This window comes from Cucurbita pepo, chromosome LG19, assembly GCF_002806865.2.
Source record: "Cucurbita pepo subsp. pepo cultivar mu-cu-16 chromosome LG19, ASM280686v2, whole genome shotgun sequence".
In the NCBI taxonomy this organism is placed as follows: domain Eukaryota; kingdom Viridiplantae; phylum Streptophyta; class Magnoliopsida; order Cucurbitales; family Cucurbitaceae; genus Cucurbita; species Cucurbita pepo.
The window spans coordinates 4,271,377-4,292,459 of record NC_036656.1 but is presented as its reverse complement, the minus strand read 5'-3'; the positions used below and the strand labels follow the sequence as shown (position 1 = coordinate 4,292,459).

General features: G+C 32.4%; 3 protein-coding genes across 6 annotated transcripts; 2 read left to right on the top strand and 1 right to left on the bottom strand.

The window, feature by feature from the left end:
* Nucleotides 1–565: 565 nt before the first annotated feature.
* On the bottom strand, nucleotides 566–2,783 carry LOC111780973 (ribosome biogenesis protein NSA2 homolog). Its single transcript, XM_023661355.1, has 9 exons — nucleotides 2,658–2,783; nucleotides 2,446–2,565; nucleotides 2,281–2,348; nucleotides 1,817–1,925; nucleotides 1,663–1,731; nucleotides 1,485–1,542; nucleotides 1,143–1,378; nucleotides 1,001–1,052; nucleotides 566–868 (listed from the first exon to the last, which is right to left on the bottom strand). Exons 1-9 carry the CDS (start codon nucleotides 2,658–2,660, stop codon nucleotides 801–803), a joined length of 783 nt encoding a protein of 260 aa, XP_023517123.1. The 5' UTR covers nucleotides 2,661–2,783; the 3' UTR covers nucleotides 566–800.
* Nucleotides 2,784–4,156: 1,373 nt separating this feature from the next.
* Nucleotides 4,157–13,397, top strand: LOC111781226 (exocyst complex component EXO70A1-like). 4 transcript variants are annotated; one of them, XR_002812960.1, is made up of 13 exons: nucleotides 4,157–4,467; nucleotides 4,693–4,788; nucleotides 6,641–6,846; nucleotides 8,034–8,276; nucleotides 8,733–8,871; nucleotides 8,969–9,181; nucleotides 9,712–9,917; nucleotides 10,537–10,734; nucleotides 10,814–10,913; nucleotides 11,850–12,088; nucleotides 12,177–12,338; nucleotides 13,108–13,133; nucleotides 13,237–13,397. XR_002812960.1 is itself a non-coding variant. In XM_023661704.1 (12 exons), exons 1-11 carry the CDS (start codon nucleotides 4,309–4,311, stop codon nucleotides 12,295–12,297), a joined length of 1,920 nt encoding a protein of 639 aa, XP_023517472.1. In that variant the 5' UTR covers nucleotides 4,157–4,308; the 3' UTR covers nucleotides 12,298–12,338; nucleotides 13,237–13,397. The 4 variants fall into 4 exon arrangements, 3 of the variants coding, with proteins under 3 accessions (XP_023517472.1, XP_023517471.1, XP_023517473.1); XM_023661704.1 differs by lacking the exon at nucleotides 13,108–13,133; XM_023661703.1 differs by having other exon boundaries at nucleotides 13,108–13,397.
* A 5,009-nt stretch (nucleotides 13,398–18,406) lies between these two features.
* On the top strand, nucleotides 18,407–19,251 carry LOC111781234 (NDR1/HIN1-like protein 1). Its single transcript, XM_023661716.1, has one exon. It carries the CDS (start codon nucleotides 18,508–18,510, stop codon nucleotides 19,132–19,134), a length of 627 nt encoding a protein of 208 aa, XP_023517484.1. The 5' UTR covers nucleotides 18,407–18,507; the 3' UTR covers nucleotides 19,135–19,251.
* Nucleotides 19,252–21,083: the final 1,832 nt, after the last annotated feature.

Genomic DNA, 21,083 nt, shown 5'->3' with positions numbered 1-21,083 from the left:
ACTTATTTTATTTTTAATATATAGGCTTTAAATTTTGAAAATTAAATCGATTATTTTAATAATGGAATTATTCTTGAAAAGATGTGAAATTAAGCCCCTAAGCATATATATATTATTATTAATTATTTTACTTTTTTAATTTTTTCAGCTTTAATATTAATTTTATCTATGGAGGAAAATTTTTTAAATCTAAAAATGAATACATGAGATAATTCTTTAGTTTTCTTTTATTTATTTTTCCATTATTCTTACGAAAATTCAAAATAAATATTTTGGAAAACCAATTAAAAAGTTGACTTGTATTTTTTAAAATTTTATATAATGAATGAATATAGCAAATTTTATTCAAAACTCAAATAGTTAACAAAGAAAATTAAAATCATAATTAAACAAGTCATTTATTGCTTACTATATTAGCATTTTTACAAGTAATGAACAAACAATAATACCAAATTTAAAATTTTCTAAAAAAGCATTAACAATAACGGTAAAATCACTTACGAAATTAAAAAATTGAAACACCTGAGGAGAGAATTGTTATTATTTTTAATTAAAAAATAAAGAGTTACTAAACAATATAATATAAAGTTCTATAGATATATTTGCCTGTTCGATTCCTGGAGAAAATCGGTAAGAAATACACTTCTAAGATTACATGTCAATGAAGAGAACTAACTAATACCCTCCAAGAACACAAAAACAAAAACAAAAACAAAAAGGTCTAAATACCGCTTCAAAAAGAGTGCCATTTCTGCTCTTAATTTAATCTCTTCCCATCTCATTTGATCTGATCGGTTCGTTTAAACAAGCAGAACAGCATTTATACAGCCATCATTCTCAGGATTATTGGTCACCTGAGCATACTTCCCTGAAGAAACCACAACAAAAATAATGTCAATGATTTGCATCATTACATAATACGCTTCATCCCAGATGAAAATCAGGGAAGAATCCCAATGGGAACTGTTTAAAACTACAAAACAAGGAAGAAAATCATTACCCCATACTACTTTCCCAGCTGGTGTGACCAAACCCAGTTCACTGACATTCACCTAATTAACAATTAAAGGGAAGACATACGTGAGTGACTAATTAGAAACAGAAGTGCACGGTGAAGAGGTTGAGCGTTATGAGCACAATACCTCAATAATAGCTCCCTTGGTCATGACACCTAGAGATGTATACATGGGACCGTTTGGATTTTTCTTCACTCCAATGATCTCAAGATTGAATGTGCATTTAAGTTCGGGATGTGTTACATGTGCTTTTGTAAATCGAAGCCCTGATGGACGGATGAATCGCTCGTACTTAGGAGGTTTTCGTGTAAAACTTGCCCCAACAAATGTAGCTTTTGTGACCATCCTCTTCCATTGTTTTGCTGTAAACATGACATGGATTAATGAGTTCGACTTGATAGTTCGTAGATCGTAAAGGCATAAATTTCGAGAAAATAAATACTGATAGAAGCCGATATGAGTACTTACTTTTCCTTTTACCAGTTCTTATCACTTTAAACATCTCATCCTCAGCAACAGGCCTGACCTAAATAAAAATCCAGGACAAATAATGCATCATCAGCCCCAAAAGATAGACAACAACTATATGGACATAGTATTTTCTAAAACTAAAGATACATAAAACAAAGCCATAAACAACGCTTACCTTGGGCAGGGGGACTTCCCATTTTCCAGCTTTTTCTTTCCTCTTTTGCTTAATTGTGTTGCTAAGAACCTATTTTACAGCAGACTGTCAGATAAACAAATGAATGCAAAAAACTACATGCCTGAAGTTAAAAAAGAGTTCGAATATTGCATACTTTCGCTCGAGCTGTATTTTCACGATCCAAAAGATAGGCAGGAACAGCACCTTCTTGAACATCGTCATCGACCTTGCGTCTACTTGAAGACTCCTCATGCATAGCCAATCTGTTGAAACAAACATATGGCATTTGTCAATCTAACCCTCAATTCATTTCATTAAAAAAACATTAATGTAATTGATTTCTTTAAACGCCCTAATCAAGTGTGCCACTTCATTTATCTAAACAGTTGCAGCTCTAATCTACCATAGCAAATACCAAATGCTCCATAAGGTATTGAACAATTAACGAAACCAATTCCAGCCTACTATAGCAAATCCCAAATGCACTATAAAGCATTGACAGAAGGATAGGCATTAAACCCCAAAAAGACTATCGAAATACAAAAGAGAGAATAAGTATAAATCAAAAACATCAACATCCGAAACATAATTTCAAAAGAATGCACATATGATACTCACGTTTTCTTCATCAAAGCCTTCTCCGCATATCGTTTCTTCGCGAACATCTTACCCTTAATACCCAGAGCCTGCAAGATTCAAATTCGATCAGAAAGGGAACGGCATAATCAACCAAATCGAACACTAAAAAAGAAGAGGAAACTAACAGAAGTAACTGAAACCAACCTTCTGAGCCATGGCAGATCGCTTGTGAACTTCACGAGCCTCCTTCTTGCGCTTCCGCTCAAAGTGGTCATGGCGGTAGCCATGTCGCTTCCTGTGAAGCTCAATGTAATCTCCCTGGGGCTGTTAAACCACAAACGAAAAACCAACAAGATTAAACGAAAAAAATCTGGAACCATATAAACATTAAGTTAATGAGCTGAAGAGCAGCAGACCATGGCGAAAAGTTACAATCGCCGCCGGATTGTTTGCAGAAGATAAACCCTAGAGTTAACGAAGACGAAAGCTCTCTCTCAAAATGTAAAACCAACCGGGGCACGTTCCTGCGTTGGAGGAAAGAGGGAAATCGTCTATCGTAATTTTAGGTTTAATTGGGAAAGTTGGGCTTAGGCCCATAGCCCGGCCCATGTTAAGCCCAAACTCTTGTTAACTCGGCCCACTTTGTAAATTAATCGAAATTTGGAAGGGACCGGTTTGGTCCGGTTTTTCCACTTTTAAATTTTGATTTTGATTTTGATTTTTTTTTTTTTTCTTTTTGAATTTTTTTTTTTTTTGTGGGTTTTAAATTTGATTAATTCCAAAACAATTCAGTTAGACGAACACGACTCTCCACAATAATCATTCCCTAAATTGGCCGCTTTCATCATCCAACACCTCCCCTCGAACAGAGTGCACCTCCCAAGGAGTCTTTCATCATCCAACAACTCCCCTCGAACAGAGTGCACCTCCCAAGGAGTATTAGTCATTTTTTATTCGAGGGGGCTTGACTCCTTTTCTCCCCTCGAACAAAGTGCACTTCCCCTTAATCGAGGCTCGACCCCTTTGGAGTCTTAGTCATTATTGACCTTTTCTTTCCCCTCGAACAAAGTGCACCTCCCCTTAATCGAGGCTCGACTTGACTCTTTTTCTCCCCTCGAACAAAGTGCACCTCCTTAGTCATTTTTTATTCGAGGGGGCTTGACTCCTTTTCTCCCCTCGAACAAAGTGCACTTCCCCAAAATGCCTCATACCAATGGAGTTAGTATTCCTCATTTATAAACCCATGATCATTCTCTAATTGGCCGATGTGTGACTTTCATCATCCAACAAATTCTATGATTTCTTATGAAAAATAAAATGTTTTATTATTTTTAAGTTTAATTTTTGTATATATTAATATATGTTTTAATTGACCACTAAATTTAAAGAGATTAAGTCGTCACGAGTTTGGACAAAATATAAGAGCAAAATAAAAAATAATTATTATTTTCATCCATTATTATATATATATATATATATATATATATATATATATATATATATTATAAAATTAATTTACAATCATTTAACGAGGTTAGGAAACAATTAAAAATATATAACTTAATGTAAATTAAATTAAACAATTTCATTTAGATATTTTCTATTGTAATTTTTATGGCCATAGTATTGTAGGTTAGTTTGAAAAAGTTAGAAAAACAAATGGCTAAAAGTACAAATTGGAATACTTTAAGGGTCGAATTCGAAATAAAAACATGAAAGAAATTTGTTAAGCATAAAATTGAAGGGTATATTTGATATAATCTAAAAATTGGAGGATTAACTTGTAAATTAAAATATCTGTTTTATTTTAGTTAATTTTTCTAAGGTACGGAAGATTTTCTCCCGGCAGATTTTCGCAGTCTTGTTTCAAATGGGGGCCCAAATTCAGACAACCAATGGCTTTTCGTAACTACTTTCCTTGTTCGTCCCTGCATTTCCACGGGAGACCTGAAAACGGCGAAAAAGGCCGCCGAGGCTGGTTGAATTTCTGATTACGCATCTGAATTTTCTTCTTTTCTCCCCTACCGGACGCATTGGGGGAGAAATCCCGAGCAGATTCCATCTCCAATGGGGGCTCAAAAGGCGATGAAAGTTCTGAGCGAGAGAGCCGCACTTGTCCGAGAGTCGCTGCAGAAGAGTCAGGTTGTAACGGGGAGCATGGTCTCCATTCTTGGCTCCTTTGATCACCGTCTCTCCGCTCTCGAAACAGCTATGCGGCCTACTCAGGTGCTTTTTCTTGCTCTGTTGCTTAGCTTGAAGAATTTTGAAATGCATCGAACAGATATGTTTAATGAGCGAATTTCTTCATGTGATGCGTAATGTGTGTGAATTTGTGTCGTTTTTATGATCCTGCTGTCTATTTGATGTTTCTTATGAGATCTGCTCGATGATGCGATGGTACGTTTGATTGATTTTAAGGAAACTTCGTGATCTTGTTTTTTGACGCGATAGATCAGAACTCATTCAATTCGGAGGGCGCATGAGAATATCGACAAGACATTGAAGTATGCAGAAAGTATGCTAGCTCAGTTTGATCTTACACGCAAGGTTGATATCTCTTACCTTCTCATTCTTGCTTGCTTATTAATCATTTTGTGGAAAGAAGAGGCACGGCTTTTAATTTGCTGCTTGTTGTTTATATTATATGCGTCTTGTTCTGTAGCAAGTGTAGTAAGTTGAAATAAGATGCATCATCCCCAAGCCACGTTCGTAATTCATGCCTCGCTACTGATTGGATTTGATTTGACTTAGGTTTTGTGTTGAATTTATTTTTTGTTTTACTTGGTGGATTCTTGCGTTTTGGAAATTTATATGAAATTGGAATTATAGCACTAGCATTTCAGGGTGACTTTACGTCTCAGATTGTTTGGGTAGGAGACTGAACGGTGATGAAATCTTAACAGTTTCCATTTGCATCATCTGGACAGTTCTCTTCACCCTATCCCTCTTTGATTCAGTTTCACTAAGTCTAAAATTTGGAAACCCAAATCATATCACTAATATAATCACCTGGAGATAAGAAGATGCCATCATGGTAGAGGCACACGTTGGACGAAAATAGTAGGAACTTCTTTAGATCTTTATTGTTAACATGGTGGGACGCAAAAGATGTAATTGAAGTAGTTGTGCGTCCTTCTCTTGTTCACACGGCGCCATGTATTTTCCTTTGTCTGGTGCTGTAGGCTTGTTCTCCTCCGGCTTCATCCCAAACAGAATTGGAGAAAGATCAGTCTATGTTTCTATTGCTTTATGTCTTTCTTATCATACTATAGTGGGTTGGCAGCTGCTGTGCCTGGTGATAAATCCTAATTGTGTGCACCAAGGCGTAGGGACGAAAGGAAAAAGTAGCTGCCAATTAGTTGGCTTGGGCTGTGCATTGCTATGTTAATAGCAGTGTTTTCACTTCTAAACAACAAGCCCCTCGATCGCCTCAAGGAAAGAGACGACAGAAAATCTAGCCTTTTGAGAGAAGCGAGGCTATTAGAATCAATGCATTAAAAGAATAACGAGAAAATTACATTTTTCATCCTTAAGGTTTGACCTTAAATTACATTCGTATCTGATTTCTTTTTAGTCTCTCTGTCAGCTTTTCCTTCTCTTTTCCCTTCCTCTCCTTTCTATTTTTCCTTCAAATATGAACCTTAGATTTGTCTCTCTCGTCTTCCCTATCTTCCCTATCTTCTCTAGCGACGTCGTTCCCTTCGGTAGTAAAGACTCGCGACGACAACAACTTCTTACGGCGACTACGAGCATCCGGATGGTGACCCACGTTTAACATCGGCGACCCGAATCAACTCACGTATGGAAAGCCACCAAATCAACTCACAAAACCAATGTCGTACAACATTGGGTCCTCCATAACTTTTGTCCTTTGTCAGCGTTGTAAACGCGAGTTACGGCAAGACCCTCTTGGAAATCGAAGGGTCTCCCTCAATTTCGGAACAGATCTGGGAATCGAAGGGTCCCTTCGATTACAGTTTTTCTTAATGTGGAGAAGAGCGGAAGAAAGGATGAGAAAGAGGAAGAGGAAGAAGAAGAAGAAAAAAGAAGAAGATGAAAAAGAAAATTACAGTAGTTGGTGGCCATTGATGTGAGGAAGGAGGAAGTAGAAGAATGGGGAAGGGAAGAGAGGGAAAGAGAAAAAAAAGAAGTCAAAAAGTACTTTTATTTAATAAAAAGTACAATATTCTTTTCTAAAATATTGAAAAATAGGTTTGACATCAATTTACGCCGAGTAATTATCGAAGAATTGACGGATGGACCAAAACGCAAAATTCTCTTTGGGAGTTAATTCTTTGGCTCCATATTTTCTTCTTTGAAAGCTATTATTGCCACCATTTTCAGTTTATACAACATGATTTTCTGTGTGCGTTGACATTGTTTCATTTGAAAAATGTAGGCCGAGGCTAAAATACTCAGGGGGCCACATGAGGACTTGGAAATGTACTTGGAAGCAATTAGTCAACTTCGAAGCGCTAATCGCTACTTTACTGGGAACAAAATTTTCCGAAGTAACGAAGCTATTCTTACCCATACAAGCAACTTGCTTGCTAAAGCCATTTCAAAGCTGGAAGATGAGTTCAGACAGCTTTTAACAAATTACAGGTTTGTTTTTCTATTTTTTATGCTTTTAGTGGATAACTGTACATTATTCACTGTTGTAACATTTTTTAAAATTTTTTATAATATTTTATTTGTTTTTCTTCAAGTAATCACCAATTTAAATAGACTTTATTCTTTCTGTACTTAGAGCTATTCTTGTTCAGTTCCGAGGCTTGAAAAGTTTGTTCGTGACAGAAAGGTTATAACAGATGTTTGCCTCCTCTTCTCTGACTTAAAGTAATAATCGCCCTGTAGACTAATGCTTGGTTAACATTCTTAACAATGCTTTTATTTTTCTCGGAGTTGTGGTCTCATAAAATAGATGTTCATTTTTTATATTTATATTAGAATGAAGATTCATTCTTTATTGACTTATTCTATCGATTAAATTCATATTGTTTATTGCTACTCTTTTTCATTTGGGAATTTAAATCTTATGTACTGAAATTATGAGTGAAAATAAGAACTCTTCTCCGGTTAGTAGTATGAAGTCGGCGGACAAAATAGCATGAATTGATGTGAGAAAATGCTAGGACTCCAAACCCAGAAGAAAAAAAAACATGATACTAAATATATTGTAATATCCAAGAAAAAAATTACTATATAATCATAGCTTTTGGAGAGGGTTGTCGCTCTTCCAGGTCCCACACTGAACAATCCACTAAATGGTCCACATCCGCTCCTTTTGAGGTTCCTAATACCCCTTATTTATAACCGAGGCACCTGTAACTAATTACCACTATTTCCTTACCACTAGCATACTAATATTCACTGCATGTCTCTAACTATTACTCTCACATTAAACCTTAGTTAAAAATAAATGTAGGAAAAAAAAAACATGTTAGCTAGAGGATCTTACTTGTTGAAATTTTTACCCATGATGAATGTGGTTTTAGTGAGCATCTCGTTTATTCCTTAGGGGAAACGAAGAGGGAGGAAATAGGAATCAAAGGACTCCTTGCTATGGTCACCTTAATCCACCCTTAACATTTTATAATTATATTCCATCTTCAGGCTGTTACATTGAGCTTACAAAATTTTGTTATTCATATTTGCTGCCTTCCTGTCATAATTAGACCTGTATAAAAGCTAGGTTCTCGCTGACTTTTGACAATTGGCAAAGCCATTCTCTTAATAATACTATTAATTTATTTACAAGAACAATGAGTGTGGACCTTATCAAATTGTAGTAAGCCAGTGGAACCCGATCGTCTTTTCGATTGCCTCCCCAACTCCTTGCGTCCATCTTCAGCATCTTCGCAGCAAGGTGATGGTGGTAGCAAACATAATTCTGACAATCACAACAAAAGCTTAGAAGCTTCCATCTTCGTTCCCCCAACTCTTATTCCTCCCAGGGTTCTTCCATTGTTGCATGATTTGGCCCAACAAATGATTCTGGCTGGCCATCAGCAGCAAGTCTATAGAATATACAGGTATCACCTTTTTTCTAGCTTTCTGATGGTGTTTGACTAGTTAGCATTTTGAGTACTAGTTTATGCAATATGAGGGTTGTTTCTCCTGTAACTTTCTCTTCTAAGAAAGACTTGCCTTTTCCTTTGTGTAATATGCAAGTTGTAGGTTTCTAGATTTCGAAGAGAATATGTTCTTTAATGCAGTCTTCTTGATACTAAATTGCTGACTACCTACTCGAAATTCTGATACGTTACATGTCTATAGACTAAGTCATGAAATGTTGAGTACTGGTTGTGAATGAGTCAGCCTATCGCCGTTTATTGTTCCAATATGCTTCATTGTTATGCTTGAGGAAACTTATTAACGAAGGCATGATAAAATGTTTAAACAGCGTTTTGATGCTTCTTATGCGTCTTACTTTCTTATTCAGCCCTTCAAAATATGGATCAATGGAATAAATTACTTATTTTGATCAGGGAGACTCGCGCTGCAGTTTTAGAACAGAGTCTTAGGAAATTAGGTGTTGAGAGGCTTAGCAAGGACGATGTCCAGAAAATGCAGTGGGAGGCCCTTGAAGCTAAGATTGGGAACTGGATACATTACGTGCGCATTGCTGTAAGGATATGCCATATTTGATTGTGGTTATTTAATATTTTTATTCTGCAGTCCTATGTTAATTGTTTTCCCAACTTTTCGATACTGCTTGAAAAAGGTCAAACTGCTGTTTACTGGGGAAAGGAAAATCTGTGATCAAATATTTGATAGTGCAGACGCTCTCGTGGATCAATGCTTCGCAGATGTGACATCAAACAATGTGTCAATGCTACTAAGTTTTGGAGACGCAATTGCCAAAAGCAAGAGATCTCCAGAAAAATTGTTTGTTCTTCTAGACATGTTTGAAATAATGCGAGAACTGCAATCTGAGGTACAACTTTATCCGTTTGTATTTTTCTTTTGTCGAAGTTTAATTTCGGACTGGAGTGGATGACACCTTATGACTTCTCTTTCAAATGCCTAGACCGTAAGCAATTAACTTTTTCTTCCAAATATGGGACGTTACTTCTAATATTTTCAAGTTTATGATGTCTCGGTTTATGTCTATATTTATACTTACATCTAGAGTCGGTCTAAGGAGCGAAACATTTGGATTTCCTTTAAATCTTCTCTAATCTTATAAAATGCCCAAATGATCCTCTTTATATTTATTATATATTTAAAATTAGAAACTATCTTCATAAACTTTCAATTCACTCTCTAGAATCTCGTGAGAACTATTGGAATTTGAATATGGGTGACTTATTAAATACTGAATTTGCTAAAGAAAATCGATGTTACCTAAATTTTTATGCTTCTGTATGTGAGAAGACCAAAAACATGTTTTCACAAGTGCAACTTGCTAACACTATTATGTACTCTTTTTCCTTTTATTTTCGTTTGACGGTGTGCTAAGAGCAGATTGAAACACTTTTTGGAAGTAAAGCATGCATTGAAATGCGTGATTCTGCATTGAGCTTAACACAACGCCTTGCCGAGACAGCTCAAGAGACTTTTGTTGATTTTGAAGAAGCAGTAGAAAAGGATGCCACAAAAACTGCTGTTCTTGATGGGACTGTTCATCCCTTGACCAGTTATGTGATAAACTACGTGAAGTTTTTATTTGAGTAAGTTATACTTTCTGTGGCTTCCACTTCAATATTTCTCGTCATAGTTTTTTCCCAGAAAAAACTGTGACCCACACCCCTTACATACCATACAACAACACCTGCATTATATCTTCTCCAAGATGTTGCTTGTAAGTGCATGCTCTTACTCATTCATCTTAACATTTTATGTTATTACACCTCAAACTACTGCCTATTTTTTCTGCTCTAAAAATATTTTGTTTTTAATTCATAGATGATCTCCAAAAAGACTTCTCTGGCTCTCTTTTTCTCCGTTTTTTTCCCACCCTTCTTATTGTTGGGTCCTTCGAACATTAGAAATGATTTTTGATACAATGAAATTCCTTCAATCACTCTCTTATTTTATGCTCTCCGTGAACGATGTATTTTCTTAATCTACGTCCTCAAAATGCAGGGTATTGGAGAATGTTTTTGGTTATTGCTTATGTTCAGTTACCACAATTTTATTAAAATTATTAATATTTTATAAATCCATCCTTATGGCTGGTTCCCAACTTTTCATATGATCTCCTGAAGTTGTCTATCCATTGTTTTTATATCCTATTCCAGACCTATAGCTACAAAACTATGTTTCTCATAAACAACATAAAATGTACAGCTACAAATCTACTTTGAAGCAACTATTCCAAGACTTCGAGGCTGTTGATCCAGATGCTCAGTTAGCAGTGATAACTACAAGAATTACGCAGGCACTTCAGACTAATCTTGACGGAAAATCTAAGCAATACAAGGATCCTGCATTAACTCAATTATTTCTGATGAACAATATTCACTATATAGTGAGATCTGTCCGTAGGTGCGTCTTATATTTGGCTTGTATGTCAAAAGATTAAGATCTATCATATTTGTAATAGTTCGTTCTATTGAGTTTTCAGATCGGAGGCAAAGGATTTGTTGGGTGATGACTGGGTGCAGATACATCGAAGGATTGTGCAGCAGCATGCAAATCAATACAAAAGGATTTCTTGGGCCAAGGTTTGGTTCACTCAACTCTTTCTAAGGGAATTCTCTCTCAATCTCTTCATTATTGAATCTATTTCAGCACTCAAATTGTTGCCCCGGAGTTCATAACTGTTATGCCCCGTTGCCTAAATATGTTAAAAACTTTTCTTCTTATATTACAAATGTTGCCTAAATATGTTAAAAACTTTTCTTCTTATATTACAAATGTTCATGTGAAATGAATACATCTTTCAATCTTTAACTTCTAGTTTTTCTCTTCTAATGCTGACCATAGGTCAGTCTAAGAGCAAAAGTTAAGAGGAAGTCCTATCCTTACTGGCAATGGCATTTCGTCTGTGAAGTGTATGGTATGATCTTTATAATGTCAAGGTTGGCATCATGAAAAAGTCGGTTATTTTTCATGGCACAACTGAATTGGTTTTCTTGACAAAAAGAATTGTGATTCTTATTATTTATCCAACTATGTGCATCTTCTTTACTAAGAGAAAAAAAGAAGGAAAAATAAAATTTTGTGTTTGATTAGCCTCAGAACCTTCTTGTTTAAGGATTTCATTGGCATATTCTATCATACCTTTTTAAGCAATTCATTGAGGTATCAGTCTGTTGATTTCCCTTGGTAATCAAAATAATTGTGCTCCAATCGGCCAATATTTCACTATATTCTTCACTTTTCCTTTGAACATCGTCTGGAGCGCTCACAAATATGATCTCTCTCATTTATATTAGCTTGGGTCAAATAACGATCACAGCTCACATTTTTCATTGTACGATATCATTTCATAATGTCAAAGGGAACCTTTAAATGCCAATTATGAAACTTTTCTAGGGAATGTGGAGATTATGGACAACATATTAGCCTTTTCTCTCAGTATTCGCTATCTAAGTTCTTAGAAAACCAAGAGCTTAGTTGGAAGGTCAGCATACTAAGGTCTTTGTTCCTGTTAGCAGATTTTGCAGTGCCTCACCGTTCAGGCCTCAGGCAGTGGTGGTGCTTCGGCAGATGCAACCTGTGGACTCTCAAAAGCTATGGTGAAAGATAGGTTTAAGACTTTCAATATCCAATTTGAGGAGCTTCATCAGCGGCAGTCTCAATGGACAGTTCCTGACAGTGAGTTGCGGGAGTCATTGAGGTTGGCAGTCGCTGAAGTATTATTGCCTGCCTACCGATCCTTCATCAAGCGTTTCGGGCACGTCCTCATTACTGAACTTTAAATTTTTTTTAAAAAAAATAACATATAAAATTGCGTGTATTTACGTACATTGCTTATGCAACAGGCCTATGGTTGACAATGGGAAAACTGGTCTTCAAAGAAGCATCAAATATACACCTGAGGATCTTGAGCGTATGCTAAATGAATTCTTTGAGGGCAAGACATTCGGTGAACAAAAGCGCTAGTAGCGTCTCAAAATGCTCTGTACATGGACAAGTTAGAGCAGGTACTTCCCCTTTCTCCCTTATTCTTCTCTTCTCTACAATCTGTATCATTAGATTCTTTCATCCATTTGTGGATATTTTCCATGTTTACATGCTCCTAGTGCAGTTGCCAGCAATATGTAAGTCCTCCCTGTTGCAGGCACCCAGATTTTTTTCTTCATGGTCTCATTGTGTATTTGTCAATTTGCTTTCTCGCGCTCGTCTTTTAACTTCTAGCATATAGCAGTACATAGGAAAATACGACCCTCTACAATGGTATGATATTGTCTACTTTGAGCATAAACTCTCGTGGTTTTGCTTTGGGCTTCTCCAAAATGCCTCGTACCAGAGATATATTTCTTAGTTATAAACCCATGATCATTCTTTAAATTAGCCAATGTGGGACTTCCTTCCAACGATCCTCGACTATAATTTTTCAAACCCATATTAGAATTAATAATTTATGTCAATGTAGAAGAAAAATCCAAACGCATGAGCTCGGCCGCACGTTCTCCAGGCCTCTTGTACTAAAGGGACAAAAACTTACAAATTTTATAGTATGGCTGAAGGTTATGAAAGACTTGTAGCATCAAACTAAATAAGATATTATGATGCATCTCCCTCTCTGCTATGCAGAACTGTTAACTTTCAATGGATCCTATCCAATATGCTTGGTCATTTCCAATTCTAGATCATAGTAGTATGCAATGCTTTTGCTAATATTTTCTTGTAAAAACAAAACTTTCCAAATTTCCACTAAAACTTTCCTCTCCATACTTGTCCTTCTGACAGGAAGAACTTTTCTATTGTTCCTACGAGTAAGGATTAAGAGGCGGCGTCTATGCACGATTTGGGCTTTCTTTCCCTTCTCCTTGTAGTATTCATTTTTATTTATTAATTGTTAATATGATTTTGCCAAAGGGCCATTAAAACCACATGAGGAGGCCACGGCTGGCTTTGGTGCGCACCTTGACCACTTAAACGTACATCAAGGTATGTATTTTTTATCATTTCTATGGAATTTTCCTCGTATTTGGAAGAACAAACGTAGATTAAATTAAGCCTTCCTTCTGGTTGGTCCCTCTGATGATTCTTTGATGCACCTCAATTGTTTAGGTAGTACATGAGGGAAGTATATTTTATGACTCCTCAATCATAGAGGAATGTGAAAGAAAATGTGACTATTCGATTGTATTTATTCCAAAGTGATTTCGATGATTCTAAAATTATTACCGAATATGTTCTTGATACAAGTTTGTAGGTTTTGGAAATTGATCGAAGACGCCATGGACGTAAGTCTTATTTCATACACATTATTTTATTGGCTTTACTTTTGTCTTCCAAAATAGGATGGTGTATTTCATTTATGTACATGTGATATTAGTTTTGAAAAATAAAATGTTAGAATAGTTGAAAATGAAGGTAGGAGCCCATAATTATTGAATATGTATGATTAATTGTATATTTTACCAAATTATTTTATAATGGAAAATAATCATTGAATTAAGATATCAAGCAGCATTTAATAATTACTAAAGACAATTTAATGAAAGACAATTTAATGAAGTGTGTATTTATATTGTAAATTCAATAAATAATTATTATTTGTTTTTTGTCCAACAAAATGGAGATTCTTTTTGGTTAATAAATTTGTGATGGCTCAACCTCAAGTTTTTTTTTTTTTTTTTTTTTTTTTTTTTTTTTTTTTTTTTTCTATTTTGCCATTTTCTTCCTTGGAATTATACAATTATGAGAATTTATAAACCCTCCAAAGGTTTCGCTTTTTCAACCTTTACATTTTCTCATTTCGCCTACCTTGCTAGCGCGTGAAAAACAAGCGCCTTTGGCTGAATTCAGAAAGCAAACGGCGCCGTTTCAAGGAAAGTCAACGGCTCTGTCAATCCATTTACTTTGAGGGGTCCTTAATAAATGTTTTTTTTCTCTTCTTTTATATGATATTAGTTTTGTATAATTACGATGCATTAATTAATAAACTCTTCAACAATTAGATGTATAATTTTAATTTAATAAATATTTTTAATTTTTAATTTTTTTTTGTAATAATTTTTAATTCAATTACATCAATTTAGTATTTTTTTTAATTTTTTTAATTAGTCAATTGTGACCGCAATTTTTACCCTTTTCAAATTTCACTAAAAAAAATGTAAAAGACTTTTAAAATTTTAAATCTAATCATTCATAAATAAATTTTATTTTTTCAAATGTATAAATATTTTAAAAGTATATGACTCAAAATAAAATTTTACATTTTCTTTATATATAATTTATAATTTTGTCGGTTAATTTGCACATGTTGGCTTTCCAATTTATCAAACGTCTCTTGTACTTTCTTTTTCTGTAGGTCACGTCTTACTTTAAAAACCACACAAAAATATTAATAAATATATTTTCAATTATCCTATTATACACCTGTCTAAAATAATAATTTTTTTCGAAAACACAAAATTAAAGAGAATTTACAAAAATAATAATAATACATTTATAAATTTAAATGTTAATATAAAAATATATGTGAAAATGAAAATTACTTAAAATTCGTATATATATATATATATATATATATATTATTTTGTCACGTTAATGTAAAACTTTTTATAAGTTATTCTAATTATAATTTTAAAAAAATAATCATAAACCATCTATAAATATCATTATCCTTTAATTTTATGTCTAAGTTTAAAATGATACATTAAATTATCAAAATTAATAATTAGATTCTAAATTTCCTTACTAATTTTAAAAAGTATTTTTTTTAAACTGTTTTTATTTTCTCATAATTTTCTACAATATTTTTCATCTTTCACGATTTTGAATTTCTTTAAAAAAAAAAAATATATATTTTAAATAAGTTTTTGCAAATTATTATTTTTTAATTTTAAAAATTTTAATTTACTATCTACAAACACGTAATATAAAAACTAATATTTAAAAGCTTGATTTAAAAAGTATATTAAAAAAAGAGATATTTTTAAACATGTGAACCAAACAAAAAAGGAGAATTAATTAAGACATAATTTAAGGAGTCGTTGTCTTGATTTTTTTCATTAAAAAATAACAAATAAAAAAATAATCGAACGGCCATAAAGACCGAAGTCGTTGTTATGAGTATGACTTATTGTTACTATAAACTCAAATTAAATATATATATATATATAAAAAGAATTTTCTTTTCATCCTTGAACTTTTATAAATTTAGTTCGAGGAAAATACTAAATTTATCAATGGAAAAGAAAAAATTAAACGTCTCGATCAATTCAATATACTCTTTGTATTAGTGAACGATTAATATTCGAGCAACTTATACGATAGTAGAAAGTAACGAGCTAGAGCTATCACTTTAGAGAGTATGAAAGCTTCACCGTACATGTACTTTTTCAAGTGTCGTAGTTTCCAAGCTTCTACGAGAGTTGGATAAGCATTAGGGTTTTCATCGGACCCGTTCATTAAATAGAGGCTTTAGTATTGAAAATGAAGTCCACCTATATCGCTGAATTCAAGCTTATATATCGAGACCATTTGTTCCATTATAGTTACAACTCTTTAGGGTATAGAGAAATAGACGTGTTTTTCAACTTTGTTTAAAGTGGAGCGTTTTTTAAATAAGATATAATCTATGATAGAGAATGAATTTCCGTGTTGAAATAAAAACTGAAAAAAAAAAACATTAAAAACACCGAACTCCAATAATTCATTGGTATGAGTGGAGTTGGCTTTTGTTGACCTTTCTTCTCTTATTAATGAACGTTTACTTTTATTTTCCACGACAACTCTCTTATTATTTTCATTATAATTTATTTATTTATTTATTTTGATTAAATATTTTATCGTTCATATCTCGTTTCTCTTCTATTTGTACGTATAATATACTTTATTAGATATTATGTATTATTTAACATTAATAGAAATTAAACGTGAAAATACATACGTAACTCTATGACTTTATATTTTTACAAAATTAATTCTAAAATATTTAAATCAAGCCCGTTGTATTGTACTTTTAAATTATTTGATCCACCGACTTTAAAAATATGCATTTAATTGGCGGTCAATTTATCATAACTTAATACGAAGCTATATGATATGTTTATTCTTTTATAAATATCTATACGTATAAATAAGTGTTAAACGTCACGAAAACCATCCGTGTTCAAAAAAATTCAATGACCTGAAAAATCTTGATCAACCAAACATAACTCATACCGTATGGATTCGGTTGAGTTAGTTCATAGATTTTTCTAAAATTAATTTAAGTTGAACGGAACTCACTCGACCTTATTGTCAATTATATATATATTTTTATAATTTTTTATTGGACAACTTTTAAAAATAAATTTTTAAGTGTTTATATAATAATTTTAAAAAATATATATTAAAATTTAGCGAAAACAAGTCAAATATTTTATAATTAAATTAAATTTATTATTTAATAAAGGTCGTTTGTNCCTTTACATTTTCTCATTTCGCCTACCTTGCTAGCGCGTGAAAAACAAGCGCCTTTGGCTGAATTCAGAAAGCAAACGGCGCCGTTTCAAGGAAAGTCAACGGCTCTGTCAATCCATTTACTTTGAGGGGTCCTTAATAAATGTTTTTTTTCTCTTCTTTTATATGATATTAGTTTTGTATAATTACGATGCATTAATTAATAAACTCTTCAACAATTAGATGTATAATTTTAATTTAATAAATATTTTTAATTTTTAATTTTTTTTTGTAATAATTTTTAATTCAATTACATCAATTTAGTATTTTTTTTAATTTTTTTAATTAGTCAATTGTGACCGCAATTTTTACCCTTTTCAAATTTCACTAAAAAAAATGTAAAAGACTTTTAAAATTTTAAATCTAATCATTCATAAATAAATTTTATTTTTTCAAATGTATAAATATTTTAAAAGTATATGACTCAAAATAAAATTTTACATTTTCTTTATATATAATTTATAATTTTGTCGGTTAATTTGCACATGTTGGCTTTCCAATTTATCAAACGTCTCTTGTACTTTCTTTTTCTGTAGGTCACGTCTTACTTTAAAAACCACACAAAAATATTAATAAATATATTTTCAATTATCCTATTATACACCTGTCTAAAATAATAATTTTTTTCGAAAACACAAAATTAAAGAGAATTTACAAAAATAATAATAATACATTTATAAATTTAAATGTTAATATAAAAATATATGTGAAAATGAAAATTACTTAAAATTCGTATATATATATATATATATATATATATTATTTTGTCACGTTAATGTAAAACTTTTTATAAGTTATTCTAATTATAATTTTAAAAAAATAATCATAAACCATCTATAAATATCATTATCCTTTAATTTTATGTCTAAGTTTAAAATGATACATTAAATTATCAAAATTAATAATTAGATTCTAAATTTCCTTACTAATTTTAAAAAGTATTTTTTTTAAACTGTTTTTATTTTCTCATAATTTTCTACAATATTTTTCATCTTTCACGATTTTGAATTTCTTTAAAAAAAAAAAATATATATTTTAAATAAGTTTTTGCAAATTATTATTTTTTAATTTTAAAAATTTTAATTTACTATCTACAAACACGTAATATAAAAACTAATATTTAAAAGCTTGATTTAAAAAGTATATTAAAAAAANAACAAGTCAAATATTTTATAATTAAATTAAATTTATTATTTAATAAAGGTCGTTTGTGATTAATGGTCTAAAAAAATTGGAAAATAATAGTACGAAACTTAAAATAAAATTAAAATTATATATATATATATATATATATATATATTAATTTTATAATTTTTTATCTGATAACTTTTAAAAATAAAATTTTAAGTGTTTATATAATAATTTTAAAAAATATATATTAAAATTTAGCGAAGTAAATATTTTTATTACAAGTCAAATATTTTATAATTAAATTAAATTTATTATTTAATAAGGGTCGTTTGTGATTAATGATCTAAAAAAATTGGAAAATAATAGTGCGAAACTTAAAATAAAATTAAAATTATTTATATATAATAATAATAATAAAATTAAAATTTAAAAGGTCATGGATTTATATATATATAGTTAACGAACGGCTTCAAAATTAACCACCTCCTTCTCCCTCTATCTTCGACGAATTTCAATCACAAACACCAATCCACGGCCGCCGCCGCCGCCGCCGCCGACAAAATGTCAAAGGACTGCCCTAACCACGACAAGAAACGGCCGAAGTTAATCCGGCGAATCTACGCCGGAATCCTCATTTTCTTGTTTCTCGTCCTCCTTACAATCCTCTTAATTTGGGCCATTCTTCAGCCCACAAAGCCCAAATTCATTATCCAAGATGCCACCGTCTTCCTCTTCAACGTCTCCGCCGCAAACTTCCTCTCCTCCAGCATTCAGGTCACCGTCTCCTCCCGGAACCCTAACGACAACATCGGAATCTACTACGACCGCCTCGACGTCTTCGCCGTCTACCGGAACCAACAGATCACTCTCCGTACCGTCATCCAACCTTCCTTCCAAGACGAAAACGAACTCAACATCTGGTCTCCTTTCCTCGTCGGCGACGACGTTCCGATCTCTCCGTACAACGGCGCCGCTCTCTACCAGGACCAGTCCTTCGGCACCGTCGTCTTGTCGATCAAACTCGACGGCTACGTCCGATTCAAAGTCGGCACGTTCATCTCCGGCCGCTACCATCTCAACGTCGACTGTCCGGCGGTAATCATGTTCCGAAATCCAACCGCCGGTATCGTCGTCGGTGATAACGCTGTTAAGTACCAATTGGTTCGCTCGTGTAGCGTCAGTGTATAAAGCTCCTCTGTTGCCGCCGTCAGAATTATTGCTCTCCGTTCTCTCTCTCCTTCACGCCGTTAGTTTCCTCTCTCTCTCTCCTGATGTCTATTCTGTATTATACTTTTAATATTTTAAAATTTTCAATTAAATTCTTCATTAAAAAAAATATCATTAAATTGTTATTTTATTAACTATAAAACAACAATTTTATGTTAATTTTTTTTAATATGAATTTAATTGAAAGCTTTTAATATATTAAAATTAAATTTGGGAATTTCAAAAAATTCAGCACCAATTTAGTTTTTTTTCTTTTAATTTTAATTATAAATATAAATAGTTGTGAACTGTAAATTTTCGTAAGAATAAAAATAAAATAATAATAATAATAATATTTATGTGAATTTTGTAAAGAGAGCAAAAATTGAGTGGTGGGTGGCAATTTGTGTAATTTTGTGTTAAAGTTGTATTTATAATGGAAATTTAAATATAGTGTTTATTAATGGCTGTGTATATATCTCTTGACCGTCACCATTTTGCGTGACCTTCCCACGTTCTCCTGTCATTTTCTTTTCATTTCTTTATTTTATACTTTAAAAAATATATTTTTAATTTGCCCTTTATAATTTTTAACAAATTATAATTTAATTATGTACTTTATAATTAATCTCAATAATGTGATAAAAATATCATGATTTAAAAGCTTAAATTGATTTTAAATTTGTGTTTAATAAATTATCCGAAAACTAATTTTTTTTGTTTTCTTATCTAATATGTTTTTTTAATTTTTAAATTTATAGTTATTGTATAAAAATTAAAATTATATTTAATTTTAATTATAAATTAGTTAATTTTGTATATTTATTATAATATTCTAAAATTTATAGGTGAAAATAGTATTTATACCTAATTAACGAGATTTTATATATTTATTAGATATATTTTAAAATTTTAAAATTTATAGCTCTTCAGACACCACGAAATTGGTGTATATGGAGGCGAGTTTAGTGTCTAAAACGACCCAACCTCACTCCCCTATGCAAATCGTTTCTCTCCTGCTTGAAATTAACAAACTCGACGCCACATCACAGGTCCGCTAGTTTTAGCTTGGTAAGTTGAGTAAATAGTCAATGGTCTTGAATTCGTGCCGAGAGTCGTTGTTGTTGGAAAGAGTAGGTTCCATGTTAATTAATAAAAAGATGGTATCTATGAGCAAGGAACACTATCTACATTGATATGAGCTCAAAGTGGACAGTATCATACGATTGTGGAGGCTCGTGGTTCATAACAATACGTTTATTAATGAAAGATACTAAGGTGATAACATTTTCATTTACGATCGCAACCACTGTCATTTGTCACAAACGTCAAACAAACCACCCTCCCTTTGAGATTCTTCTTTGAATCGAAACCTACTAGAAACCCTAAAAGCAAGATTGTAAAAATCCCATATATATGTTGCCCGACGTCGTGCTGGAATCTAGTACCAATTTAATTCGTCAAAAATTTCGTCACTTTTTTAACGATTCGGGTTTTAGAGGTTGTTGGAGAATATTTCTTGATCCCCATTAATGCCGATAACGAAGTTGCAGTCGAACTCTGTTATCCCGACCGATAGATCGGTTCAAGATAAGAAGTAGCGATATTAGGTATTATTGATTCGAATAGTTTTAGTTTATAAATATAATTATTGTTATAAACATTGTATAATTACTATTTTTATAATATAATGAAATTTATAAAATATTAATTCAATAAAAATGAGTTTAATTTATAACAGAAAAATATTATATTTATTCACGAGAAAAAAAAATCTTATGAGAAATAAAATTAATTAAAACATTATTGGGCCCATAATATATGGGCTTGGGTATTATTGGGCCCAAAATATATGGGCTTGGGGGGAGGGAAAAGGGTAGGGGTATTAGCGGCATCTCCATTTGTAATTGGGAATATGGATATTATGAAGA

Excerpts from the sequence above, each read along its gene's own strand:
- LOC111781226 (XM_023661704.1), top strand. The coding sequence starts at position 4,309 with ATGGGGGCTCAAAAGGCGATGAAAGTTCTGAGCGAGAGAGCCGCACTT. Across the intron at positions 9,918-10,536 it reads TACGTGAAGTTTTTATTTGA|CTACAAATCTACTTTGAAGC; the intron begins GTAAGTTATACT and ends TAAAATGTACAG. Across the intron at positions 10,735-10,813 it reads ATAGTGAGATCTGTCCGTAG|ATCGGAGGCAAAGGATTTGT; the intron begins GTGCGTCTTATA and ends TTGAGTTTTCAG.
- LOC111781234 (XM_023661716.1), top strand. The coding sequence starts at position 18,508 with ATGTCAAAGGACTGCCCTAACCACGACAAGAAACGGCCGAAGTTAATC.
- LOC111780973 (XM_023661355.1), bottom strand. Across the intron at positions 2,349-2,445 it reads GATCTGCCATGGCTCAGAAG|GCTCTGGGTATTAAGGGTAA; the intron begins GTTGGTTTCAGT and ends TGAATCTTGCAG. Across the intron at positions 1,926-2,280 it reads AAGGCTTTGATGAAGAAAAC|ATTGGCTATGCATGAGGAGT; the intron begins GTGAGTATCATA and ends TTGTTTCAACAG.